The sequence below is a fragment of the Artemia sp. Qi Xiang Cuo genome, chromosome 7, assembly GCF_049724085.1.
Source record: "Artemia sp. Qi Xiang Cuo chromosome 7, ASM4972408v1, whole genome shotgun sequence".
Taxonomy (NCBI): Eukaryota; Metazoa; Arthropoda; class Branchiopoda; order Anostraca; family Artemiidae; genus Artemia; species Artemia sp. Qi Xiang Cuo.
The window spans coordinates 4,035,092-4,062,548 of NC_142800.1; the positions used below are offsets into that span (position 1 = coordinate 4,035,092).

Below are 27,457 nucleotides of genomic sequence, written 5' to 3' on the forward strand. Positions count from 1 at the left end.
AAAGACAATATTAAACATCTAATCTACACGTTTTTAAATCTACTAGACCTGTCTTGTATCTTGTCACCCTATTAGAGCTTTAAAAAAAAAAAATTAAAAAACGGTGGCTATTATTTTTCAACTGCTAGTCTTTACGTTTTTCTTCTTTTTTTATCCTTTTTTAGCATGGCGTGTTTTATCTCTTTATCTTGCTGTCTTGAATTTGTTAATGGTTTGCATTATTTTTTGGTCTGCAAAAGGCTTTCGGACGTAAAGCCAGAACATTCGGACATTTGATAAATTATGTTTTTTTACTGCTTTAACTAAAAGCCTTACTTGTTATTTTTAAATTTTCTTTCCATCTTTTTATTTGCAATATACAGTCTTTTCGACTAGGGTAACGTTTCAAATTAATTTTAATTTATCAACTCCCCAGCTCTGCCTCAGACATTTTCGTAAGCCTCCTTTTACCATGTTATTCTAAGGTTCTTTTTTAGGGTATTCTTTTCCAAGCTATTTATCGCCATTTATCCTTTGATTCAAATAGAAGAGTTTATCAGTAAAGCCTTAAACCAGAGAAAAAAAAATTCATATAGTGATTCTATATTTGAAATTAGCAAATGGCCTGTCGAACGACAAACATAACAAAAGAGCCTGGTGCATAAAATTTTTAACGGTTGGAGAACAATTGCCCCTCCCTCTCCTAACACGAGATTTAAAATTGCCTTGTGAATTTTTTTCCTTATATTTTTTCCGTATTTGAAATTTTTCTTTTTATATTACTCTTCATTGGCCTTGCATGCACTAATTTCTTTATCAACAAAAAATATCATTTACATTTTACAAAAAGTCCGGTTGAAGGTTCTATTTGTTTAAATATTTAAATAATGCTAGGCACTAAATTTTTAGTTAGGGCCTATTTGTCCTTCTCTTTTTTACGATACTCCGCTTTATGTCTTTAAAGATGCATTTACCAAGTTAGAAGGTTCATTCATTCGTTGTCCTCTTTCCTTGTACTATCATCGTGATTCCTTATGGAATAATAAATGGCGATTGAATTCTTTGTAATAGAACTTGATTAAATTCAGTTTTTTGTTATTTGTATTTTAAACCAATCAATAAACGCATGCATAGGGTTTGATATAACCACCTTGTTTTGATACAACTGCATGAGCAAAGTTTCCAAGATTTCTGGCCTTTTTTCCAGAAAATGCTAAATCTTGACGTAGTCCGAAGGTGAATCCCCATTTTTGTAACTTCCACAAAACTGAAACTGAAAAATGCCATTTATTTACTAAATAGAGACTAGTGCCCCATCTTTAGCTTAGAATTTGTCAGAAAAAATACTAAGAAATTCAGGTTTTCAACAATAATGCAGAAAACGGAGGAATAGAGAAGAGTTGGTTTCAGAAAAAATATGTTCGCAGATTTGCTGAAATTGCAAAAAGGAGATTGGCTTAAAGTGAGACCTTTACAAAAATGAAATAGCACCATCTAAAACAGTTTGAATTTTAAAATTAGATGGCAAACAACACAACAAAATTCTTATTTTGATTTGATGCTAGACTAAAGTGAGCATTTAATGCTTTTGTAAGATATATGTTAAGCAACTTAAACTATATAATAATTCCTAAAAATAGGAATTATTCATTAAAATTATAGACCTATTTAGTAGATTATTGAGTTCAGTTTAAGTTTGTATTTATGACTAGGCTAGCCTAATCATGGACAGTAGGCTAGGTTCCTAATCTTAACATAATGTAGATAGGATTGACTGATGGTTGGGACTAGGTGGGATATTATTGGTTGATTTAAATCTAAGATTATTTTCTTTAATATTTAAACTTAAACAAATTTTAGCCTAGGGTTAGGGCCTAGGCTATCTAAACAGAATTAGCCTAATTAATTTCATAACACATAGGCTATCTTTGATTAGATTGAATATATCTACACTAGACTACATTCTGTCTATTGTTTAAACATCTTGCTCAATAAGATTTGAGTTTAGGCCTATTTGAGTTTGGTGAATAAGACTTCACAAATCAATCCAGGGCTTAGAATATAACCTGCAAAGGTAATGCCAAGCTTCTTTTTCTACCTTTTTTTTATTTCTAGGATTTAGAAGACTTAGGTTAGGCTATATCTAAATTCTGACAAAAACATGCATTAATTTGCTGTTTTCAATCTCTTTATTAGCCTATTGGCTTTGATTTTCCAAAACATAATTCTATCAGGTAAAATTCTGGTTTAGCTATCATGGAAAGGGGTTAGGATAAGAAAATGAAACTCTCAGGGATGGATCTACAGACTATAGTAGGCTATATCTTGGAGAGAAGGGGAGTCCCTAACTTCCCTACTTCTCCCAGTGGCATCATTGAGAAGGGGAGGGGCAGCTTATTATTATTATTTATTTCTAACCCATACTATACAGAGGTACAATACATGGAGTATCATGAAGAAAATTGCATAAAAATGCAACACAAATCAATATAGAATTCAAAGATTACCAGTTTCAGAGTAACACATAAAATTTAAAAGAAACTAAAACAAAAGAGAAATAACATGAAAGGAAGGAGAAAAGAAGAAGAGAAAAAAACTCACAACTTGCAGAATCTAATAAGCAGTAACATACAGAAATATGGACACAAGCTGTCATTATTATTATCATTATTTGATTTTTACTCACTCTCTACAATACTAAAAAATGTGGAGTGACCAAAGAGAGAAAAACAAACAAACAAATTAAGGAAAATAACTTATGACTGAAAAAACCTGATAAGGTGATGGTGCAGAGAAAAACAGATACAAGCGGTAGGCCTATTTGAAAGTTTTCTGTGTATTGCTTCCAGTTTTACAGTAATATCAGGAAAAAGAAATTTGTTAATAATCACCTGGTTTTTAGTCCAAGGTGGAAGAAACAACAAAAATTTATAAAATCTAAAATAATTAATCTGGATTCTTTTTAACTCACTTTTCTTAAAAAGGGAAAAAATTCCAGAAGTAAAAAAAATTAAATGGTCACAAAAAGTTGAGTAGAGCTTGGCCAACGCAAGTTTATTATATTTACCTCTATTCACAACAATCTTAGCATATCCTAATTGAATTTTCATATTGATAATAATAATATAATGCAAAACAAATAGGCTACAGGGCATCTACAAAAAATTTTTTAATTGAAAAAAATTATAGGCAATTTCACTCTAGTATTTGTCCAGTTCCTGCTTCAGCGAGTTTAATGAGTTGGCATTGATGACTTCAAAGTGGAGCTTGTTCTAGTATTCTGTTACTTGGTTCTTGAATGCCCAACAGCCAATGTCCTTTTGTGACCTTTCCTCTTGAAGCTTGAGGTTGATATCTGATACTGTGTGCTGGTGCAAGCTTGGAAGACTATTAGTAATAGAAATACCTAGCCATTGAATACAATCTACAAGAGGGATAGTAAAGCCACTACAACAAAGGGGAGTGCTAGAATTGCTGTTAAAAGAAAGAAATTTACATTTATCTACAGTTTTAGTATAGGTTATAAGAAGCAGATCATCAGCATAGGCAAGGTATGAAACATCAGAAAAACCAGAGAGATAGGTTGCCGATATCTTTGCCAGAACTCCTGAAATACATAATTTAAATAGGGTCAGAGATAACACTCCACCCTGCCCTAAACCTCTTTTCACTTTAATAATAGAAGCTGGCACAGATTTCAGCCAAAGAAAAGAATTAGAGTACCAATACAAAAGAAGCAAAATAACTGTTAGATTGGCACTGCAACCACAAAGAGCAGAAAAAATCTGACTATGACTCACTATCAATAGCTTTTGATTGATCTAAAGCACAAAGATATATACTCTTTACCTTAGAAGAATTCTCAAGGAGCAAAGAAGATAATACACAATGTGCATGCTGACAATCTACTCTGGGCTTAAATCCAAACTAGTTATTTCTCTCAAGCATATTATTAGTCACAAAAGGTAGTAATACATGCTCAAGAACTTTACTAAAAGTGCAAGAGACAGTAATAGGTCGGTTTTTTAAAGAAGATTTTTTTTCTTTAGATTAAAATTAAAAATAAATTAAAATTCAATTTAAAGAAGAATTTCCCCTCTTTAAAATTGAAGAGACAGTACCACACAAAAAACTCTCCAGTACACTAGAAGTACAAATACACATCTGGAGAAGTAGGTGTATATGGTCAATAAGAGGGGAGCAACCTTATAAAAGGTGGAATCTAGGTATACCATCATTATCAACATTATCTGATTTAAGTTTCTCAACTGCTTCAACTACAGATGAAAGAGAAATGGGAATACAAAGACGCTGAGATAGGGAGGGGGGAGGGTACTAAAAATAGCAGAAAGAGAATGAGTATACAAAGAATGCACATGGTAATTAACATTAGAAAAAATAGACAAGTAATGGCCATGCCAAGTAGATGCAGGAAGACAATCACTACTTAGCATATCACTTCTAATCAACTCAGAATTAATAACTTTTTGCCATTCCCTCTTTGATACTGGAAAATCCATTCCACAATAATGCAATGACTTAAGATATTTTATATATTCACTGTGCATTTTATGCTTAAAGTCAGATAAAATTCCACAAGGCAGTCTATCACATTCATTCCAAACTTTTAATCAAAACTTTACTTTATTTTTCAAAGTTTTTAAATTAGGATCTAAAGACCAAACAGGTTTTTGCATACAAAATCTAACACATTGCAGTGGCACTGCAACTGCCTTGGCATCTTTTAGACATTTAATTATTTGATTATAATAGCAATCCAGATCCTTTTTGCAATTCACTGGTATAGAGCACTAGAGCAGATGATAGTTAACTTGTATAGCAGACAACAGATCTGTTAGTGTAAATGCATAGAGAGGGACATCAGCTCTCTTCCAATTACTTTTTTCAAACCATTTTGAAGACCAGGATACTTCACAAATATTTGCAAGGTTTATATTAAGAATAAGAGTAAGTGAAATAGGGAGATGGTCTAAGTCTTATTCTTCAGCATGTACAAACACTATTGATGTAGTAATACTAGGAGAGCAAATAATGTGATCAATATTGCTCTTACTGCCTGAATAGTGAATGTAAAAAAACCGATGAGTTTGGGGTATAATATGATAAGATGGAAGGCAATCTAACAGTGAATCACTTCTCACTGATGAATGATTTATATGTATATTGAGGTCACCAATGATCATATAATCTAGAGAAATAGAAAGAATTTTTTCCACTAAAAACTTCAATGTGTTACAAGCTTTAGCATATCTAGTCATTGATTACCTTAAATTACCTTAAATCGCACTTGCTAGCGATAGGACGAATAATCATGCTAAGGCAGAACAATCATGATAAGGCAGATAAGAATTGGTGAAAACTGTAGTGCCCATATGAACAGCCAAAAAAAAACTCATCTGAGTAAAAAATCACCAGCACAACCAAATTAGGATTGCGCTTAAAAACACAAGCTAGCCCACTGGATGGGTGGCCTCTTGTGGCTCTGGCAGTAGTAAAAAATACATCATGATGAGGGCTCTGATGCAAAACATTAATGCTAAAGTCTGTAAGAAGATGCTCCTGTAGACAGACCAAGTCAAAATCATTGTAGAGCTCATCAATAACGAACTCCTTATCCTTTGTACCATTAATATTAAACGATATTATTGAAAACTCCAAAGTCATTGCAAAATGGGGGAGCGCAATATTAGTTCCTTAGATACTGGGCAGGACAGACTATAAGAAGCATGATTTTTACCACAGTTAGCACACTTGGGAACAGCACTACAAGGACTATCCTTAGTAGAAAGATGTGGCCCAGTACATCTGGTACATTTCGGGACATTGCTGGTGCAAGCATTTTGAAAGTGATCATATGACCAGCATTTAGGTATTTCCTTAAATTCGTGAATTCGAAAAAATCATATCCAACTTTAATTCCCTCTTTGAAAAAAGCGGAATGAGTGAAGGAATCTTCACATTCAAGCGTGACAGACATAGTCTGGCCCAATCGATTTTCGCTTTTTATACCTTGGAGTCTATTAATAACTGAGAGGTCGACATCAACTGGGAAACCTCTAAAAATCCCAAAAAAGCACTTGGATTGTACTTTAACTGTTGCTCTGGTAAGTTCTGAACTGATGTACAAACATTTTCAGTTGCAGATTTATCAATATTGACATACCATCTGTCATTAGCAGGTTTACACTACAAACTAATTCATGCCCAGCTATTTGATCAAGAACAGATTTGCATTTAATCAGATCAGACAGATCTGAAGGCACTTTAAAGACAATAACTGTTGTATGAGTGTCAATTGCTGGGGTAGGTTTGGGTAGTTGAGGAAAATTCAACTGATAATTGTCAAGTCTCCCTGACATTTCAACAACCACTTGTTGTAGCTCATTAAACTTAGAGAGTAAAGAAGTGTAAGCATTTGCAGGGAGACATGGCACCTCAGTAGGTCACTTTATCACAAACATAGGTACAAAAGTGTCACTACTGTCAAGAGATCTTAACAGAGAAATAATGTCACTAAAATGACTAGAAAGTGCATTGTTCCCCTTAATTACTGGGAAATCCGATTCAGGTGCACTTATTTGCCACAGTAAACTTTTAGCTTCTTTGACTATGGTTACGTCAAAAAACTCCATACCATGTCCTTTGATAATATCCTCGTCAATTCTGCTTAGCAAATTGCTTTGAATGAAATTCAGCACTGGAGAATATACAGGGTCAGGCATTGTATCAGTGCTTTTCATGGCTATTGCAATTACCACACAAATTAAAATTCACCTCTATGTACAACAACATGCTGAATTCTTGCTATTTTTGCTTTTCTAAATATTTCTTTTAACCAGCTCCAAAGAAACAACTGACATAAATGTGCTAAGAATTATGACTGAAATTATTTGCATTTTACACAATGCCAGTACTAATCATGGGAAATTTATTTGTGCATCACAAGAAAATATTACATTTCCTGATTTACAAAAGAAAAAATTTTGTTTAATTTTTATAGAATTCATTTTTTTAAAACAGAGATACAAAAAAGAAAGTAATTGTCAAACACTAGGAGTCAGTTTTCCCTTCCATTTGGCATCCCTGGTAATTTTTCATTAATTTAAGGTTTCTGGTGCAATGATGCCAAGAATTGTTCAAATTCTCTGGATATTCTTTGTCAAATTATGCCCAATGGATAATTTAAGAATTCTAACTTATTTTAATGCTTTCAAATTTAAAATATGGTTGTTATTTAAATGGGGGGAATATGTCACAATGTAATGTTGCACAGTAAGTAGTAATACTTTGACTTATCTGTCACTTTACTTAGACAGCACTATTGTGCTGCCTGTGATTTTTTGTTTCGGCTTTGGCCCACTGATATCAATGCTATTTATTAATGTAAATTGGCAAACCCACAAACAAATCAATTTAATAAGAAATCTTAAATAATATTTCAATAAATCATGTATATTATAAGTTTAATACACAATAAATGAAATCTTACATAATCAAATTCCAATCAAAATTACAAGCAAATGAAGAGCACAATACCCTGGGCTATTAGAAAAGAGCTTGGTTCAATTATGAGATTGAACTTCTTGTGCTGGGCATGGGGGTTGGGGGAAGTGGAGGGGGATATGTTCTGCAGCATTAGTGGTGAATCTGGCTGAAAAAAGCTGAGTGTATACAACATTCACCTTTGCCCACCCAAAAGCTTGTTTACACTATACTACTGTCATTCACAGCAGCTCATTTCTGACATTCTTGTAAAAACCAAGCACCAGCACTAATATTTATGATTGTTCAATGTGTATTTATTGTTTATAATGTAGTGCATAATGTGTTTAAGTTCACTAAGTAGCATGTTTGTTAAATAGTTTCTTAACTACTGCTTGAATAGCACCTACTTCAATGGCACTCCCTCTTGCCCCCAGTAAAAATACTGTAGCTATGCCCTTGCCTTCTCCTCTATATAATGCAGATTATTACACATTACTGCTTATTGTTTGGTCACATTTTATCCTATATCACTGTTATAAACATAAATCTGTGCTTAACTTAAGAAACTTCAGCTTTCAACCTTGTTTATTAAAGTGTATTCAATAATTTTATTTTATAGTAATTCCCTTTAACTGCTTATACACCTTGCTTATGGTATAAAAATACCTACATTTTGTGATGTCAGAAAACAGGTACCCCTTGTTCTTTGGTTGTGAAACATAACTGCTTAAGGGTATTGCTTGTTGAAATGAAGGATTATTTTTTAAGTGACAGCTATATCTAATTGGCTGCTGTTTAAACCTTCTTAAGTAGTTCTAGGATTTGACAAGAGTTGAAATAAAGAACACTTCAGAAACGAATTTAGATCATGAATTATCTCAAGGGAAGAATTCTGTTATGGGGAAAATGTTTTAACATTCCTCCCCCCTCCCCCAACTCAAAAATTTCCAAAATTATAAGTTAAATTATGTCATGGGAAAAATGTCTTGAATTGCCCTCCCAGGGCTTGATTAAAGGTGATTGGACTCCATGTTTGAAAGGGCCCTGCACTGGAAGACATTTTTGAATCCCCCCATGATCTAAATTCGTTCAGAAACGGATTTAGATCATGAATTATCTCAAGGGAAGAATTCTGTTATGGGGAAATTGTTTTAAAATTCCTCCCCCCTCCCCCCAACTCAAAAATTTCCAAAATTATAAGTTAAATTATGTCATGGGAAAAATGTCTTGAATTGCCCTCCCAGGGCTTGATTAAAGGTGATTGGACTCCATGTTTGAAAGGGTCCTGCACTGGAAGACATTTTTGAATCCCCCCCCCCCAACTCAACAACTTTCAAAATTTTAGCAAAACACTTTTTAAATATTTTTAAAGTGCATAGAGATAGAAAATAAAAACATTGGGATTGAATTAGAGGATAAATTATGTCATGGGAAAATGTTTTTGATTCCCCCTCCCCCCAACTCGAAAATTTCTGAAATTCTAGTTAAACACTAAATATTTCTAAAGTGCTTAGAGACAGAAAAATAAAACATCAGGATCAAATTTAGAGGATAAACTATGTCATTGGGAATGCTGCCTAATCATAGACACAGGGATTTGAAGTTAAAACACAGTTTTTAAATCATAGACAGACCCAATTTTGGATAGTTAATTTAAGACAAGTGTTGTGAAGCAGGATAATTATATTTGAATGAGCTAGGCTGTAGGGGCGAATTATGTCTGAATTTCAATGTTGGACAAAAGTTTTTTAAGATAAACATATTTCTCCTTTAACTGTTCTCATGATCTGTAATAAGGTCTTTGTTGAAATGGGCTTTTGAAGTCACAACTCAACCTTTGTTTGGAATATTTACCAAAATATTATTTGAAAAGGTTTTAAAAGTGGGCAACAATTGAATAGAACTTGATAATATGATTAATAGAAACATTCTACATATTGAAGAGTTTTTGGAAGCAAACTGTAAGTAAAGGGCTATGCAGCTCAATAGTAACCAAAACTCTAAGAAACAGAATCTTGATAACAATAGATGCATCAAAAGCATCAAATTGTGATGCTAATTCAAAATATATAAAATTCATCAAGTTTAATGTTACCCATAAAAAGTTACAAGCCTGAAAAAAAAAATGGCTCAAATTTGAAAAAAGGAGGAAACAACCACAAAATATCAAGTGATCTTAATGAAAACCACACCATCAAATTTAGTAGTATCAGAGAACCCTTCTGTAGAGTTTTCAAGCTCCTATAGACAAAAATTTGGAGTTGTGCATCAAAGATGAAAAAATTGCCCGTAGGAGCAACCTGATGTATGCATTCCCAGGGGAAAAAGTCCCAAATTACCCAAAGTGTCCATTTTAATCAGGGGCTTTGTGAATAGACTTTAATAGAAAGATGTACATATTATACCCTGTTGGAATAATAGTCATACTTTGGTCTAGAATCCTGAATTCAATCTGGGGTCAAACTGAGACCATTAGGTCTGTGCTCCCCTAACTCTCCCACCCTTAATTTCACACAAATATACAGGTTTTATCTCTTCCAACTCATGATCGTTTGGGAATTATCCAAGGGATGATTCTAAATAATGAAGTGTTGATCATTAAAAGTCATTAAGATTGAAATGACCATCTAAAATCAAAACCTACAAAGTACATATTTCACTTGGATGGTCTGGTTATTACCAAAGTCAGTGTTTAAGGATTTGTTAGCTTACCAATAGAAAATCTGAGAGTTATACTGTAATGTTGATCATGAAAAAAAGTTCCAATATGAAAAAAAAGTTCCTAGATTTTTCATACATTAAACATGCCACATTTTGTTGACATCAGTCATGTTTTGAGTATGATGAGAGGGCCAAAAATGGGGCCATTGTGTATCAGATTTTGACAACAACTGGTAGATGTATTTTTTTCATTGATGTAATTTGCCATACAAAAAAATGCTTGTCTTTTTTAGTCTTGATTTTACAGCTATTCAAAATTTGATGATTTTGCCTCTTTTTTTGTATCTTGTAAGACATATATACAGATTGTGTGCATTTGGAAAGTAGCTTAAACCTCCCTTGTTCACAGATTAATTTTAATGAAAATTGTGATTATACATGGTGATATATTTTAAACATACAGCTCTTTTTTTGTGTGGTATGGGTGAAAAGATTCTGGCCATTCATATATGCAGGATTTGTGGGATATTTTCAAGAGTGATATTTACTTAGGTCCCAGCCATCCTTGTGGGACATTTTGGGGCCACTCCTCCTGCTAGCTCATGCGTAAGGGCTTGGTGCATTGCTCTGTCTGGTGTGATGTGATAACTGGGCTATCTTGACGTTGTCAAAGTGGACCTCTCCATCCATTGTTTTTGTGGTCTGCCTCATGGATGAAGGCCATGAAGGGATCCTTCGAGGGCGATTTTCGGGAGGTGGCTTGGCTCCATTCACTTGACATGGTCAAACCAGTGCAGTTGTTGTTTCTTGATTTTACTGATAATGGTTTCAGTGGACTGGAGCCTTTGACATACTTCCACATTTGTGATTCAGTCAGTGTATTTGATTCTATCAATGCACTGGAGGCATCTCATCTCAAAAGTTAGTAGTTTTCTCTCGTCTTTTGTTTCAGGGTCAATGTTTTGCATCCATAAATAACTATAAGGATTACTACACTGTTGAATAGGCACAACTTGAGTTTGTTGGATAGGTGGACACTTTTCCAGAGGTTGGCTAGTCTTTGGAAGCTAGAGCTAGCAAGTGCAAGTCAATGTTTCCAAGGCAATGGCCTTGGAATTGGTTGTACAGACTCTTGATTATTTGGACTACCTCAAAAGGGATCCTGTAGTGAAGGAGCATATGCCAGATTCCTTTGCGCCATATCAGGTGAAATGCCTGACAGGAATCAACAAATAGTTGGTAGAGTTGTTGGTTGAATTCAATGTATTGTTCCATGAGTTGTCAAACAACAAATATCTGATTGATCGTTGATCTCCCATTGCAAAAGCCGGCCTGCTATTCTCTAATGGCAAAGGCTGTTGTTGCTTGTATGCGTTGGAGTAGGACTTTTGTCAGGACACATGACTGTTGGCTTGTGAGGCTGATCAGACGGTAGTTCTACACTCTTTCTTTGACCCCTTTTTGTGAATGGGTATAATGGCAGCCTTGCACCATTGACGGGGTACGTGGCCGATTTCCCACACCACAGATACAATCACAAGGTACAGATCAGTTACATCATCCAATCTGACAATAATGAGTTCAGCGGTGACTCCGTCTGGACAAGGGGCTTTTCCATGCTTCAGCAACTTGATTGTTGACTCGGTTTCTGACTTGAGTGGTGGTGGTCGTTTGAGTTCTTGGTCAGGTATGGGGAAGTGGGTTAGTATTTCAGGATTCACAGCTACAGGGGGATTCAATTTATTGTTACAGTATTCTTTCCATCTTTCAAGTTTCATCTTTGAATTGCTAATCTCATTTCCGTCTCTGTCCAGGATCACTGACGTTTGCGGCTCTTTTTTTTTCAGCTTAACTTTCGTACCATTCTGAAAACTGCTCTGAGGTTCCCCTTCTTGAACAGTACTTCGGAGCCTTTGCATTTCTTCCGCAGGTGGTTACGCACTGCCTGTCTGATCTCTCGCTCTACTCTTTTTTTGAGGAGCTTGTAAGTATCCCAGCTGTGGCAGTCAGATTTTTTGCAAAAAAGTCGCTTATCCTCGCATAGTGCAATGATCTCATCTATGATCCATGGTTTTTCATTGGGAGTTTTTTGTCCAAAGACGTCCTTTGCTGACTATATGATTGCTGATGTGGCTTACTTAGTCAGGGAGTCTATCTCATTAGCGGTGACCAAGGGAGAATGATTTTCCAGAATCTCTCGGAATTTTTCAGATAGAGTGCAAGTGTAGGTCTGCCTTTTTTCGGGATCCTGCTGCAGATCCACCCAGTGTCTTGGGATTTTTGTTGTTTTTTGCAATTTTCTCATTCTTAGCTTGAACCTTGACATCAGGAGAGTTTGGTCAGAGTTGAAGTCTGCTCCAGGTAAAGCTACTGTGTCTAGTACAGAGGACTTCCAGCGCTTTGATATCAGCATCAATCATGTTCTCGGTTTTACCGTCTGGGGATTTCCAGGTCACTTTATGTCGGTGGTGGTGTTTGAACATTGTGTTTGTTACGAATAACTCGTTGTCTGGACAGAAGTCGAGCAATCGTTCGCCTCTCGCATTGAGTTTTCCTTGACCAAAAGTCCCCATTATATTGGACCAACCGATATTATCCGTACCTACTATAGCGTTAAAGTCCCCCATAACAATCAGTACGTCTTCCTTATGGATTTGGTCGATGACGCTTTGTAGTGTAAAATATAATTCATTGCATTCTTCCTCACTTCTGGTGGAGTCTGGGGCATAGACTTGGATGAAAGATATACTCTTGGCAGCTCCCTTCAGTCATAAGATGGCTTTTCTTTCTGAGACTGGGGTGAAAGAGATTGGAGATTTTTTGACATTTGGTGATACAGCAAATCCTCCACCTTGTCAATGAACTCTGTCCTTGCATCCAGACAACAAGAGGGAGGATCCAGAGAGGTTTTCCTCACTTGTTCGGGGGAGGTGAGTCTCAGAGAGGCCAATAACATCTCTATTGTTCCTCTGTAGTTCTCGAAGGGCAAGATCTAGTTTTCCCTGTTTGGCAAGTGTTTGGCTGTTTAATGTGCCAAAGTGTAGGGTGGTTTTTGTCAGAATGGAACAACCGTTTGGGTTTCGCCCTGGGTGGTGGTGGGGGTCGTCCTAGGCCTAGGATCGTCGGTTGCCTCGGACGCGGTAGTTTCGTCGGTTACCCCGTACGCAGTAGCATGTAAAATCGCATTATCATCATTTAAAATTGGTTGTTTGTTAGTTACCCCGGACGCAGTAGCAGATGTTTGCATAATATTGAGCCCTTTTTTCATGATTTCAAGAGAGGTGGTTTCTTGGCTAAATGGGTGGTGGCGGCAAGCCACTCCTCTCCACCACCTTGCAGAGGCTGTTGTTCGTAATCCAGATCTTCAGCCCTTCTGCAGTTGTCCTCCTATAGGGGAACCTCCCACGATGGAATTCTACTTCACCATGCAATTTAACCCATTGCTGGGAGAAGGTTTGTAACTAACGGTACGTGTCTACACACCGGTGGGCCCTGCTGAGTGTACATTCAAGGGGTATTCTTCCTCCTCCGCCTTTATTTACGACCCCCGGGTGAGGATGCCCCAGTTTCTGTTTATGGACCCCCAGAGACTAGGTTCCCCCCTGTTCTGCGCCTCCTTGTGGAGGTACCCAACATATCTGTCGGACATTCCCCTATCCGTCACCTCGGGACGCGCTGAGTGGTCTTTGGGAGGCCTCTACTGAGAAGATGACTCAGATTCAAGAATAATTGTGGTGCTTAAAGTTGGGCACCTATCTTTTGGAAGAAAAATAAGTGGTCTGTTGATAGAAATTTACAATAATCTGGTAGGTAACTTGGGGAGGGACCTAGGGTCAGTGCCAATCCCCCTCTTCTCTGAGATTTCAATATCTTTACCTTAATTTCTTACATTTTTCATGTAATTCGCCTATTTGTTTTTATTGTTCTCAATGATGCTGCCCCCCCCCCACGCCTCAAAAATATTCTGCATTTGGATGAGATTACATCCTCATATTAGTCATCCATTATGTCTTATTACAAAATAATTTTGGAATTTCTCAGTTAGGTCGTAAACTTGCAAAATTTACCTTCAAAACTTGCAAGGTATATATAAAAAGATTTTTATTTTTGCATATCCAATAAGGGTGGCCAAAAGCAAAACAAAATCCCAGGAAAAATAGTATTTTGTGGCCTCTGACAAGTTCCTCAAATTATCATTAGATGTAATAAGTAGTATAGCACATTAAAAAAACTGGTTTTCGGCTGTCATTGGTTATTTCTTCTCCCTTCAAGACCTTGACTTCTGTGTATTTGTCTCTTTTTTCCGTCCCCCTGTTGGGGGCTTTATTTGGACCAAGTCATTTTACTTTAATGAAGATGTTAATGCCTATTGGCACATTTTAAATGTTTATTTTGTCACCGTCACTTATTCGATCTAACAACACAGTTAAAACTACAGAAGTTATAGATTCGTTGTAAAATTTATAAAGGCGGATTATATATTTTTTTTTTGTCATGGCCCACTGTTGCATTTTGCATAATTTCAGCCACTTGTAAATCTAATTGTTCTTCGTTCATATTTTTTATGTCCTTTGAAATTTTGAAAACTCTCTTTCCTGGTTATGTACCGGGGGGATATTTTCCGCAGGGGGTATTTTCCGCGGTGGTTATTTTCCAAGGTGGGTTATTTTTCGGGGGGATAAACACCGGCCAACCTTTAAATTATGGTAATCTTTTTATGACCTTGTAGGTGCCTAAAAAGATGGAAGTTGAGGAAGCCATCAATAAGCTTGAGCAGACTCTTTGGACAACTAAATCTATTGTCACAAGGAAGATTAAAAAATCTGAAGAAACCTTAGTGGCTCCAAGTGACCTAGAACTAGAATCAAGACTTGAATTGTTTTCTTCAATTGATGAGACAACCACACAAACTGAAATAATAATGAAAATTTACAAAGATAGACTCTGCCTTTTAGCATCAGAAGAAGCAGCACTGGCAAATTTTCTGAGGGATGTTGGTAAAGCTGACAAAACAGGTATGAATACATATTGTGTTGAACATATTTTATATTTTGTCGAACATATTTCATATTTTGTTGAACATATGTTGTATTTTGTTGAACATATTTTGTCTACACCTTAAAAGGGGCTCTGGGTTGAATTTGGGTTGATAATGCACCCTTTACCAGCGTGCTACCTTTTAGTGATATTACTCTTCATGTGTGCTGTATCATCGATTATTTTTTTTTTTTACACAAATGAAAGAACTGTTGGTTTAAATAATGGTTGTATTACAAAAAATGCAGTTTTTATAAAAAATTGTGTCTTATTTTAGTGCTATCAGAACGAGTTGATAAAAGGCATGTAGATATGATCAGTAGCTTTTAAACAAGCCATTACAAACTTTTTTACAGTTTTCTGATTGCCTGCTAGTGTTAGTGAAAAAATGAAAAATCAAAAAGGGGAAAAGTTACTGCTACCCATGCAAAAAAAAAGGCATTCCTTGTTTTTCAAGCTGTGGGGCACTAAACCTTCAGCTCAGGGTTTTCAAACATAATTATTTCAATGGTACATGCATAATTTTGACCCACAGTCTTGTTTGATGAGTTCTAAGCTCTTATTCAAAATTAAAAAAAAAGGTTTTTCCATGAACTTGTATTATTAGATAAATCTATGTAATACTTTTTGTTTCTGAATTATTTTTAGATGAAAAATTGTTTCACTTGACATTTTTTTTTAAAACGTTTTTTTAAGTTTTTGGTAACTATGGGCTGTGGCTGGCTCTTTACTGGTACAGCTCCAAACAAGGTTTTTGTTGGTAATGTACCCGTTACTTCTATTCCATATTTTCAGTGGTATTACAGTGGCTACCTACCACCAGATTTCTATGATTTTCTTAGCATTTATTAGCTAGCTGATATGTTATCAGCAGTATTTTTTATTCATTTGAAGCATACTCATAAGGTAGTGCCACTGAAAAGGTGGCATGCTCACTAATGACATACAATCTGGGGAAATTGAAATTAGATGGCAATATTGTTCATATGGAAGTTGTTAATTTATCAACTAAGTTTTAGTAGAATGTCTATCAAACAATCAAAACATCAAAATCCCTTTTTAGTTGGTGATAGCAGGTACATTGCTTTATGCTATTTCAATTTGTACTTGACAGGGGGGGGGGGGGTCAAAAATGGCAGAATAATTATGTTTTCACTCTGTTTTCAGGAAATCATCCCCTTTTTTTATTTCAAATCTTGATGTGTGGGGTACATGCTGATAATCCTTTACCCAGTTCATTAATACCTTTTTTATGTCTTTGCTGGAAGGTTTATGTTATTGCCTTTTTTAAACAGTTCCTGGTAGCGAACTGTAAGTTCGAGCGACTAGTAAGGAGCGACTCGGCTCAATAGTAACCAAAACTCAAAAAATGGAATTTTAATATCAGTAGATACATCAAAAGAACCAGCTTATTATGTTGATTCCAAATATATAAGATCCATCAAGTTTGGGTCTACTCTTCAAAAGTTACAAGCTTGAGAAAATGTGCCTGATTTTTGAAATAGGGGGGAGGAAACACCCCCTAAAATTCAAGGAATCTTAATCGAAATCACACCATCATATTCAGCGTGCCAGAGACCCCAACTGTAGAAGTTTCAAGCTCCTATATACAAAAATGTGGAATTTTGCTATTTTTGTCAGAAGACAGATTGCAGGTGCATGTTTGTTTTATTTCATCTTTTTTTCCAGGGGTGATTGTATTGAAATAATGGCATAGAAGATTGGGAGAGGGTTCATTTGAATGGAAATTAAAAGTTCTAGTGCCCTTTTTAAGTGACCAAAAAGATTGGAGGGCAAATGGCCCCTCTCCCACGCCCTTTTTTCCGAAGTTATCTGATCAAAATTTTGAGATAGCCATTTTGTTTTCAGTTTAGTTAAAAGATCAAATAACTATGTCTTTAGGTATAAAATGACCCCCCATAGTCGTGGGGAGAGGCAGTTATGAACGTTATGGAATTTGTCCTTTGTTTATGTATAGTATTTGCTATTGAAAAGTATAGACATTTTTCGGTGGGGGGGGGGGGTAATTGGGGTGGATTTCTTCAGATAGAATTTTCTTTAGGTGGAAAATTTCCGAGGCGGGGTCTAAGTATTCCAGGTGAAATGTTACACGGGGGGGGGGGGATTTGACATAATTACTATACGAAATTATTTTTAATTGTCTTACATTCTCCTTGCCAAATTTTGCATATGGAGATGTTCCGGGGGAATTATCTGGGGGCTATTTTCCGCGTGTTTTGATTTCCGGGAAATAATTTCCACGGAAAGGGTCATTTCTGGAGTTATCGAGAAACCGACTTGAGATTAAAGTCTTATTGAAATGAAAGAATGCTAAAGAGAATTTTTCAGGCTGAATTGCCCACAAGCAATTTTATAGGGAGGGGATTTTCAACGAGGGTGGAACTGTCTGGAGGTAATTTGCCGGGGGGGGGATGCACTCTACATTGGATGAAATTACTAAGGAGGAGTTTTTGTGAGGGTCGGTATATTTCATGAAGGGTGAGCTAGATTTACCAAAGTTTTTTAGTAACTTTTAAAAGAGCGTCTTATTGTTCTAATTAAACGGCCCTTGTGTTTTAGGAGTCATTATTAAAAAATTGGGACAAATTCAAACTTTAGTGTAAAGAGCGAGAAGTTGAGGAGGGGCAACCCCCTTTATATACATAATAATTTCTGTTCGTTTGAAGTTTTAATATTGCTTACGTTCTGTTGAGAATTTTTTTCTTATTTAATTTTTGATCGTCTTTTTAAATAATACCAGGAAATATGGCTCCACCTCCGCCGAGAAACCCCCTCCTCACGTAAATATCCTCTAGACAGTTCAATCCTGTTAAAAATTTACCCCGGACAATTACTCCTAACCACTGCGCGTAAAATTGAGACGGAAAAGAGAAAGCAAGACATATAAAGAGAATTTTGTATAAGAATTCTAGCAAATTCCCCCGGTGCATAATTTCCCCTTACAAGTTAACTCCCTGGAAACTTCCATCCCCATGGAAAATTCCCCGGGGAAAACCCCCAGCAGAAAATTTGTCCTCCCCCCACCCGAAAGTGTATGCCTACATCCCAATAACAAATACTATGCGCAAACAATAGGCAAATTTTACAACTTAAAGACCTTTCCTCTGGGGCTGGAGGGGGGGGGGGTAAAGTTATGTCCAATGGCATTGTTATTTGACCTTTACACTGTGCTAAACAAGATAGCTATATAAGAATTTTGATCGGACGATTTTGGGAAAAAAGAGGCTGGGGAGGGGGCCTAGTTGTCCTCCAGTTTTTTGGTTTCTTAAAAAAGGCATTAGAACTTTTAATTTTTGTTTGAATGAGCCATCTCCCGATATTCCAGGACCACTGGGTCGATACGATCACCCCTGGGGAAAAAAAAAATTAAAAAAAATAAACACGAATCCGTGATCTTTCTTCTGGCAAAAAATACAAAATACCACATTTTTCCAGATAGGAGCTAGAAACATATGCAGTAGTTCTATGATACAGTGAATCTAATGATGTGATTTTCATTGAGATCACTTGACTTTCAAGTGGTTTCTTCTCTTTTCTCTAAAAACTCGGAGACTTTTCTCAGGCTCGTTGCCGTTGATAGATATGACTAAACCTTGTGAAATTTATATATTTTTGAAATCAGCATAAAAAGCTGATTCTTTTGACATTTCTATTGGTATCATTATTCTGCCTTTTAGAGTTTCGGTTACTATTGAGCCGGGTCGCTCCTTACTTACAGTTTGTTGCCACAAACTGTTTGAAACTCTCCTAGACTTTGATTATGAAGAGGATTTGGGTGTCCTAGATAAAGATGTTAGCAAAATGAATGAATTTTCAGAAGTTTTGAGAGTTTAGGGTGCATGATTAGGGTGTCAAATTATTGTTAGGAAGACTCTGTTGCTTAGAGTAGGAATCAATGAAGGTGAGGAGATTATGTTGGTAACAAGATGACCGATCAAGTGGATAGTTTTACTTACCTTCTCAGTATAATTAGTTATTAGACGGTGGATGCAATGATGTTCTATAATCGGCTATAATTTGATAATTGACAGACAGCATCACTTGTTTTTTATAGTTTCGTGGAGTGATCAGTAAGGTGTGTTATTTAAACAAGATTTCTTAATTTCTAAACAAGATTTCTAAACAATTTCTAAACAAAATTACCTAAACAAGGTTCCAAGATTTCTGGCAAAAAATCCACAATTTTGTTCGTTTCTAATTCACTTTTCCTTTTACTCGTTAATAAAAGGAATTTTATTCCTGAATAAAAAGGAAGTATTTCTTGGGTTATCCTGCTTAAGAATTAAGAGCTTACTATATATATTTTGGACAAAATTTTGCAAAATACTATAATAATAGTTTTACAGTGGAGTATGGATGGATGGGGAGCGAGAATATTATTCAAGCTGATTGAAAATATGCAAATTTTCAACCTTTCATAGGGCTAAAGCCATCCTGACATAAATAAATTGTGTATGCGTTTTTTGAGGTTTTTAATGTAACCCCCCACCCCTCCCTAAAAAATTTTTAATGAAATTTATTTTCAATGTGCACCTCAGTACATGCAAGTGCCAGTTAATAAACACCCCGCCTTGTCTCTCAGCAGACTTTGACAAAAATAATTTCACCCTAAAAACATTATGAGAGGCTGTGCACATGGTAAACGTAGATGTCTCTGGAATCTGAAAAACAAAAAATCTATATGCGGTTCCAGAGATGGCCAAAAGTAAAATGTTACCCATCCATTTAATTTGTCTCAGTGCCTGTTCGCTTCTAACTAAAACTTTAATGAGAAAAGTCAAGCTCTCGAGACATTATATGACAAATTACATAATTTTCGTATGGGAGGAGCGATATTCATATGGGAGGAGCGATATATGGGAGGAGGATAACCATATGGGATATTCGTATGGGAGGAGCTAAGGGATGTCAGAGTATTGTGGTCCATTAAAGGTCCATGCAAAAAGAGAACAATGGTACTTTGTAATGAATGATGATTATTTAGCCTATAAGTTTGTATATAAGCACTATTTGCCTTAAGAAATAAAAAAAAAATTTATTTCGTTTTCAACAATTAATTTTTCCTTGATTTAATTTTGAATTAGAAAAACCGGGATTCTTTCTGTGGCATATTCTCATGTGCGTTTAGGATACTTGAGTGACCTTTTGTGGCCAATCGCCATCAGTAAACTTTTTGAACTTTGTTGAAGAAGTGAATTTGTTGAACTTTTTGTTTACTTCAACATTGAATATAAATTAGCATGATTATGATTTGTCGGATCTTTTTCAAAAATTGAGGGCCAATAAAATTAGGGATTCACCTTCATTCATGCTCAATATTTTAAAGACATTTGACAAACCCTAATAATGGTCTTTCTTCTTGACTAAATTTCATTTTAGTTAGTTGCATTTATTTTCTTTTTAATTAGTTTTTTTTATATAGCAAATTATTTTTCTCGGGGTTTGCTAATTTTAGGTTAAAGGGTGGTTAGAAGGTACAGCCACCCATAGGACCTATGCCTTTTATGTGGTTGCTTAGTTTTTTTATATAATGCAGTTATGCTATTTTTTGGGTGAAGTGAATAAAAATATATAGATATATAGATAGACTCATTTATTTTATAAACAACTATCGTAGCCGTGGCCGAAGCCGTGACTAAATGGTGATGTTTAGTACAATGCATAAAACTGGTCACTGCCGGTTTAAATAACTGACAAAAAAGGCACGAATGAATTGCTGTGACGGGTTGTTCGACACTTTGGAGGCACTAGTTGGTTTTTATTGCGGGTGTTGGCGGTGATAGGTGCAGTTGGGGGAAGCAACGAACGGTGTTTCTGGGACGAAAGAAAGGACTGCCCAAAATTGCACATCAACTGCAAGCGCCGATCACGCAACGTTGGCAGTCGTAAGGTACTAAGGGCAGCATCATAAGAGTTGTATTTCAGGTTCTAGTATCACTTTCGCCCGTATTTGAATGACCTGCAGATCTTCACTTAGGTGCTCAATATTATGAGCCTGAGGGCCCCACACAGGACTCGCATATTCTAGGATAGGGCGCACATATGTGACGTAAACCGTTTTCAGCTGACTTTGTGAGAAACCCAGTCGGCGCAAGGTAATTAGCGACCGTAGTGCACAACTACCTTTTTTCACCAGACCGGCGATGTGCCCGCTAAATGAATAGTCGATACTGAAAGTAACCCCGAGAATCACTGAGGTTGAGGAGGTAGGGTACCACGGATCCGGGCATAAGAGGTCACGCTTTAGCGGATTAAACCTCATGACTTTTGTTTTATTCACATTAAGCTGGAGGTCATTAATGCTACACTGCTCGAGAAAGGATTTACTGATCTCACTGCTGAACTGGGGATACACGTCTGACTTTTCAGCAAGATGTTTCAGAAGTAGGGAGATACCGTCCACGTATTTGAATCTGTCTTCAAACTCGAGGATAATGTAGTTAATTACCTCTGAAAACAAAAGAGCTGCCAGCTTAGTGCCTTGTGGTGCGCCACACGTCAGTTCAGCCCACTCAGAGTTTAAGTCACTTGGGTAGAGGGCATAGACACTGGTAGCGGTTACGCAGAAAGTCAACAACTAAGAGCAAAATGTGCTTCCTAGCGCCCATCTTTTTTAGGTTATTTGCTGATATAATGGCGGATCACGTCAAATGCCTTACCATATAAAGGATTCGGTCACTTTAGCCATATTAGGCGTAATAGAAATCGGACGAAGCTGATTACAGGATTTCGGGTCTTTGACTTTGGGTAAGACGCGCACGTAGGCTTTTTTTCCAAGCACTCGGGAATGTGTGCTACTTGAACGACTGATTGATCACTGATGAGTGGTTTTGCTAGAAACATAGAATATTCTCTTAAAAGTTTAACTGGCAATTCTCCTGGATAAGAAGCACAGTTGCTTTTCAACTTTTGAAGTTCTTTATACACCGCGAACTCGGATACCTCAACGATTGTATCTTCAGAGACGTCAGCAATGAGGGCTTCGATTTCGGCTTCGGTGAAGGACGGGTATACAGATTGAAGTGAAAAAGGCGTTCACTTCAGCTGATTTTATCAGCGTGAAGGAGCTCACCTTGAAGGAGAGGCGAGACTTTATCATGAACGTACCGTTTCTGCGCTGCTCGTAACAGTTGAGAAATGTTCATGATATTTACATAACAGCAAAGAGTTAAAAGTATCAACTTTGTGGTCGATATCTGTCAAAGAGCAAATCTCATCAAACTCAAACGTCTCAATCCACTGTCCGAAGGAACGAATTGCCTCTTTAGTCATAGGTCGAGTGGCAATTTTTACACTTGGTGCTGGAAGATCAACTTTGGCCTTCCAAAGAAGTGTGTTATGGTCAGAGTTATGCAACGGACCGAGAGAACAGGGTACTTCGTAAAAATCGGGAATGTTTGTGAAAATAAGGTCTAATATCCTACCACTGACGTGCGTTGGGATTGAGACAACTTGCTCGAGGTCAAGCATGCTGGACACCCATGCCTTATTAGTCTGATTGAAAGCTCCAGCGACTACAAAAGCAGGCGCTGCGTGTTTGCGGCGTAGGTCATCCGTACAGTTTTGGATATACTGGATCAGTTTTTTCCTGTTCTTTGCACTGTTGGGGTAGTAAACTGCGGCTACAACCAAGCACGAATATCACTTTGATAGGCGCTTTGGTTTACATTCGACCCATATTACTTCATGGCATGAGTCACTGGGCTGACTTAGTAATTTACAAGGTAAGTCTTCCCGAAAGTACAGGCCGACTTCGCCGCCTTATTGGTTAATCTCTCGGTCGCGTCTCGTATTAAAAAAACACTTGTACCCTTTGATATGCCCGTTTTCATCGTTAATATCAACATTCTGTGATCACAGCAATGGGGGAACTCGTCTGTTTGAGAACTACTTCAAGTTGGTTGGTTTTGTTGTTTAACGATCGGGCATTACATGCTAAGATATTGGGCACTCTGCACTTCGCCAAGAAAAACTCAGGTGGTAGGGGAGGTGGGGTACTTGACAGCGACGATACTGGGTCATCATACCACGGACGGAGCGTAGGAGGAATGCATTTAACTACTGTCAGAATACGTTCCCTTGCCGTTCTGAGAGACCTTGCTCTCGTGTTAGAAATGAGAACAGGGATAACACAATTTTTATTTCTCTGGCCTCCTCTTTTCCCTCTGTGGCTGCGGTTGGATCGCCGTTGACTTGTAGTGGCACTTTCTCAACAGTCTATAGATTCGTAAGTTAACGAATATAGATGGCGCCACTGCCAGACGAGATGAATTCAGTTCGTGTAAGTCAGCTTTTGCGTACTTTAATGCCATCGTTAAGGCACTAATGAAAACTAGGACAGTAAAATTTTCGATTATAAGCACCCTCACAGCAGAAAAACCACGAGAAATTCACAAATCAAGCTATACTTGGACGACGCCCAGGCTGCCATTTGAGCGCTCTGAAACGCCATCTCCAAGCAAAAACGTAACGAACTTTTTCGTCGTGTATATTTCATATATAGCAGAAAAAAAGAAAGGTAGTTTTTTTCAAAAACTACCTTTTAGCCAAGCGAATTATGCTTTTGCCTTTTGTTAGGAGGCCTTGGATTAGATAGGGCAGCCATGATGAGTCTTGACGTTTATTTACTTTTCCAGGTGCTGGGAAAGTCATGGGCACTGCTGCAAAAGCTATGGCAGAGGTTGCTCAGCAAAGAGCAGCCTTGAGGCATCCCATTATGAGGCTTCTTCAGGAAGTTGTCACATTTAAGAAGCGAGCCATAGCTGATTCCGCAAAAACTGTTACAACATGTGAAAAAAAGAGAGACGATTATAAAGGTAAAGTAATTGTCTGGATACATTTTAACGGGATTTTTCCAAAGTTTTCTTTTGGGAGGGGGGGACTTGTAAATTGGCGTTTAATTTTGTAAAATTTAGATGAATGACAATAATTTGAGTACCGTAATCAGGGACGATTTATTATGTACTTTGCTAAAATGATCAGAACACTCTTTATTTTCGTTATCAGAAATTTAAACGTTTGGTTTTTAAGAACTATTGAATCCCAAAAACTCCCAAAAAAAATTGCCCACATTGAGTATTTTGATGAGCATTTCCAATAAGAGACTCAATGATACTTACTCCCGCCATTTTCCCGTGTCATTCAAACATTTGCCTCTCAATTACTTGGACTATCTGTCTTGGCTTTTTCTGCAAATAGCCATGTCTTGATACCTACTGCAAAATACTTGACTTTCAAAATAAACGGAATTTTAACTGAATTGAAAATCAAGTATTTTGCAGTAGGCATTAAGACATGGCTATTTGTAGGAAAAGCCAAGACAGATAGTCCAAGTTATTGAGAGTCAAATGTTTAAATGGCGCGGTTTAATGGAGGGAGTAAGTATGACTCTCTTTTTGGACAAATACTTCTGTGTTAGTTTTTTTTTATCTTGTTTTATTTACCTAAGTTAGATGGAAGAAGGAATTTAATAAAAATGCTAATTTTTCTCTATTTTTTATATTTTTCGTTCCTGGAATCTCTCCCTCTCTCTATCCTTTTCTCTCTCTTTCTCTTGACTTAATGCTTTATTCTTCTCTTTTTTTTGTTTTGACTTACATTGATCATTTTATAAGCGCCTTATATATCTTATTTTTATTTATCTACATTAGCTGACAAAAAGAATTTTTCAAAAAATATGCTAAATTTTCTAATTTGTATATTTTTTTCATACCTGTAAATTTTCTCTTTTCGTACTTTTTCCTCTTTCGTACGTATTTTTATACTTTTTCGTAACTGGCTTCCCTTTCTTTTTCTCTCTTAACTCAATTTTTTCGTTTTCTTGTTTTTTTATTAATTTGGCCTAAAGTGAGAGTTTTATTGTCGCCATGTAGACCTATATCTTAATTTCATTGACCTAAGGTATCTGGGCAAAGTAATTTTCCATAAGATATGCTAGATTTTCTCTATTTTAACATTTCGTTGCTAGTATTTCTCTCTTTTTCATTCTTTCTGTCTTTATCTCTCTTTCTCACCCTTCCCTTTTTTTCTTCGTCTTTCACTCTTGTTATCTTTCATGCGAAGCATTAAATATAAGCAATAAGAGGATATAATATCTTTTGTATGGCTGTAAGCAAATAGAAATGTTTCTTATAGGCTCTTTAATGCGAATGGCGAATATCTGTCAAAACTCAGATACTGATGCCACCTGTCAGGTGCAAAAAAAAAAAAAATTATTCATGTATTTATTTTTCGTATGGCTGGAAGCTCATAGCAAATTTTGCTTCTAGGCTCTTTAATGTGGATGGCGAATGTGTCCCAAACTTTGGATCCTGATGCCACTCGTCAGATGATGAAGTTTAGAAAAGTTCAAGGACAAGTAAAAGATTCTAAAAAGACCTATGACGGAATGAAGCTTATTGCCATACAGAAAATTGATCTTCTCGCAGCTGCTCGAAGTAACCTTTTTTCACACAGTATTGCCAACTATCAGAAAATGTTCATAGAATTTTTGACAAGTTCTAGCCAATGTTTAGAAACAGCAGCGAAAAGACTTAAGGAACCGGTTAAGTTCCAGTTTTCGGTTTTAAAAGAGTTAGGCACTCTTGAGAGTCTCAATGAAGAAGGGGATGAAGAATCATCAAATGATAAATTGCTTTTTGACTTCGATTATAGCGACCAAAAACCGAGTGATGAAAGTACCAGATCTGTAGATGAAGGTGATGGTGACCTTATTGATACCAGTCAGCTCTTAGCTGAACTAAATGATGCTCTCGATGGTTTTAAGGCTGTTGAACCGGAAACAACTGATTTACTTGATTTAGGTCTAAGTCAAATCGGACAAAACTCAAAGAAAAATCCCAAAGAGGTTGATTTTGATTATACTGACGTCTATTCCCCTTTATTAGTAGATGGCTTACCAAGTGATTTAGCTCAAATGTTGGATTTGAAAAGTATTCCTGGAATTTATGGCTCTTCAAGTGTTAAAAATCAAGAAATTAATCCAACACAGAAGACAGAGACTAAGAGTCATGTAAAATGGTTTGACCTGTTTTCTGAATTAGATCCACTTGCAAAGCGCCCAAATGGTCTTGGTGACTGTTGAACGAGCACTATAAGCTACTGATTCCTCCAACTGTGGTGATTCAAAAGGCAGTATGTTGCATTTTATAAGTTTTAAAGGCGAGTGAAAAAACTGAAAAGTTTAATTTGGGGTTTTAAGTTGTTATTGACAAATAGTTGTTTATGCAACAAGGCAATAAAAAGCATTCAGAATAAGAGAGAGAATTTTGATGCCAAATGCTAAAAATTAGTAGTAATGTGAAAAAATAGTCCTTTCTCTTAAATTTTCATTAGAGTAAAATTACCGAATGATACATTTTCAGTTTTTCAATTGTTGTGGTGAAATTTTTGTACTACGATGACTCTTTATGTAACATTCAAGATAAAATAAATGCAATCTTAATATCAAAAACTCAAAATTCCAACTATTTGTGCGTTTCAGAAAAAGAGATATAATATATTTTGAAAAAAGAAATATTCTGAATTGATGTAACGCATTTTTGAGACTCCTTATAGTCTCAAACCGCAAATTAGGTATAGGAACGCGGATTACACCACTCGATTGAAATATTTTGTTTCCCTGGGGGGCAGGGGTGTAGTTTGGGAGGGGAAAGGGGGGGGGGGTGGTTGCCCCCCCCCCCCCAGTAATGTGGAGAAAAAATTATTATAAAGCCCATACCCTTGAATATACGAAAGTAGACCCCTCTTGCCCCCCTCAATGAAAATATTGTGGATTTGCCCCTGCTGGGGGGGGGGGCGAACACCCCTTTGTTAAATAATGCCAGCTACCGCCTTTTAAACTACTGCAGTCGTGTTGGCGTTTTGCCGTAGTCGATGCAAATTGATGCGAAAAAATTTACAGAGTAACTAGTTATTTCCGTAAGTGGATAAAATGTCGTATTTGGAAAAAGTATAATGCCTTTATGTATTGCGTATATGGATTTGAATGTTACTACTGAAATTATTATTTTGCCACCCATGTATTGACATGGCTATATTCATTTGTCAATTAATAAAGGGGAAGGGATTACTAAACTGCAAATAGCCTTTTAACTTACTAATATAATATAAAATGTATTTTTTATTATTTGTACTTGTGCACCAACAATTATGATTACATCATTCCACTATTTGTTTATTTTTATAAATATTCTGCTTTTTATTTTGTTTTTGATTGGTTTTCTAGTCAGTTTTGTTTATAATGGATATTCTG

General features: G+C 36.4%; 1 protein-coding gene across 2 annotated transcripts; it reads left to right on the forward strand.

Annotated features, from left to right (window-relative positions):
• Nucleotides 1–1,422: 1,422 nt before the first annotated feature.
• ICA69 (islet cell autoantigen 1-like protein) lies at nt 1,423–26,877 on the forward strand. 2 transcript variants are annotated; one of them, XM_089091350.1, is made up of 4 exons: nt 1,423–1,441; nt 14,876–15,161; nt 23,841–24,020; nt 25,473–26,877. In XM_089091350.1, exons 2-4 carry the CDS (start codon nt 14,888–14,890, stop codon nt 26,285–26,287), a joined length of 1,269 nt encoding a protein of 422 aa, XP_088947476.1. In that variant the 5' UTR covers nt 1,423–1,441; nt 14,876–14,887; the 3' UTR covers nt 26,288–26,877. The 2 variants fall into 2 exon arrangements, with proteins under 2 accessions (XP_088947476.1, XP_088947475.1); XM_089091349.1 differs by lacking the exon at nt 1,423–1,441 and adding an exon at nt 1,528–1,550.
• Nucleotides 26,878–27,457: the final 580 nt, after the last annotated feature.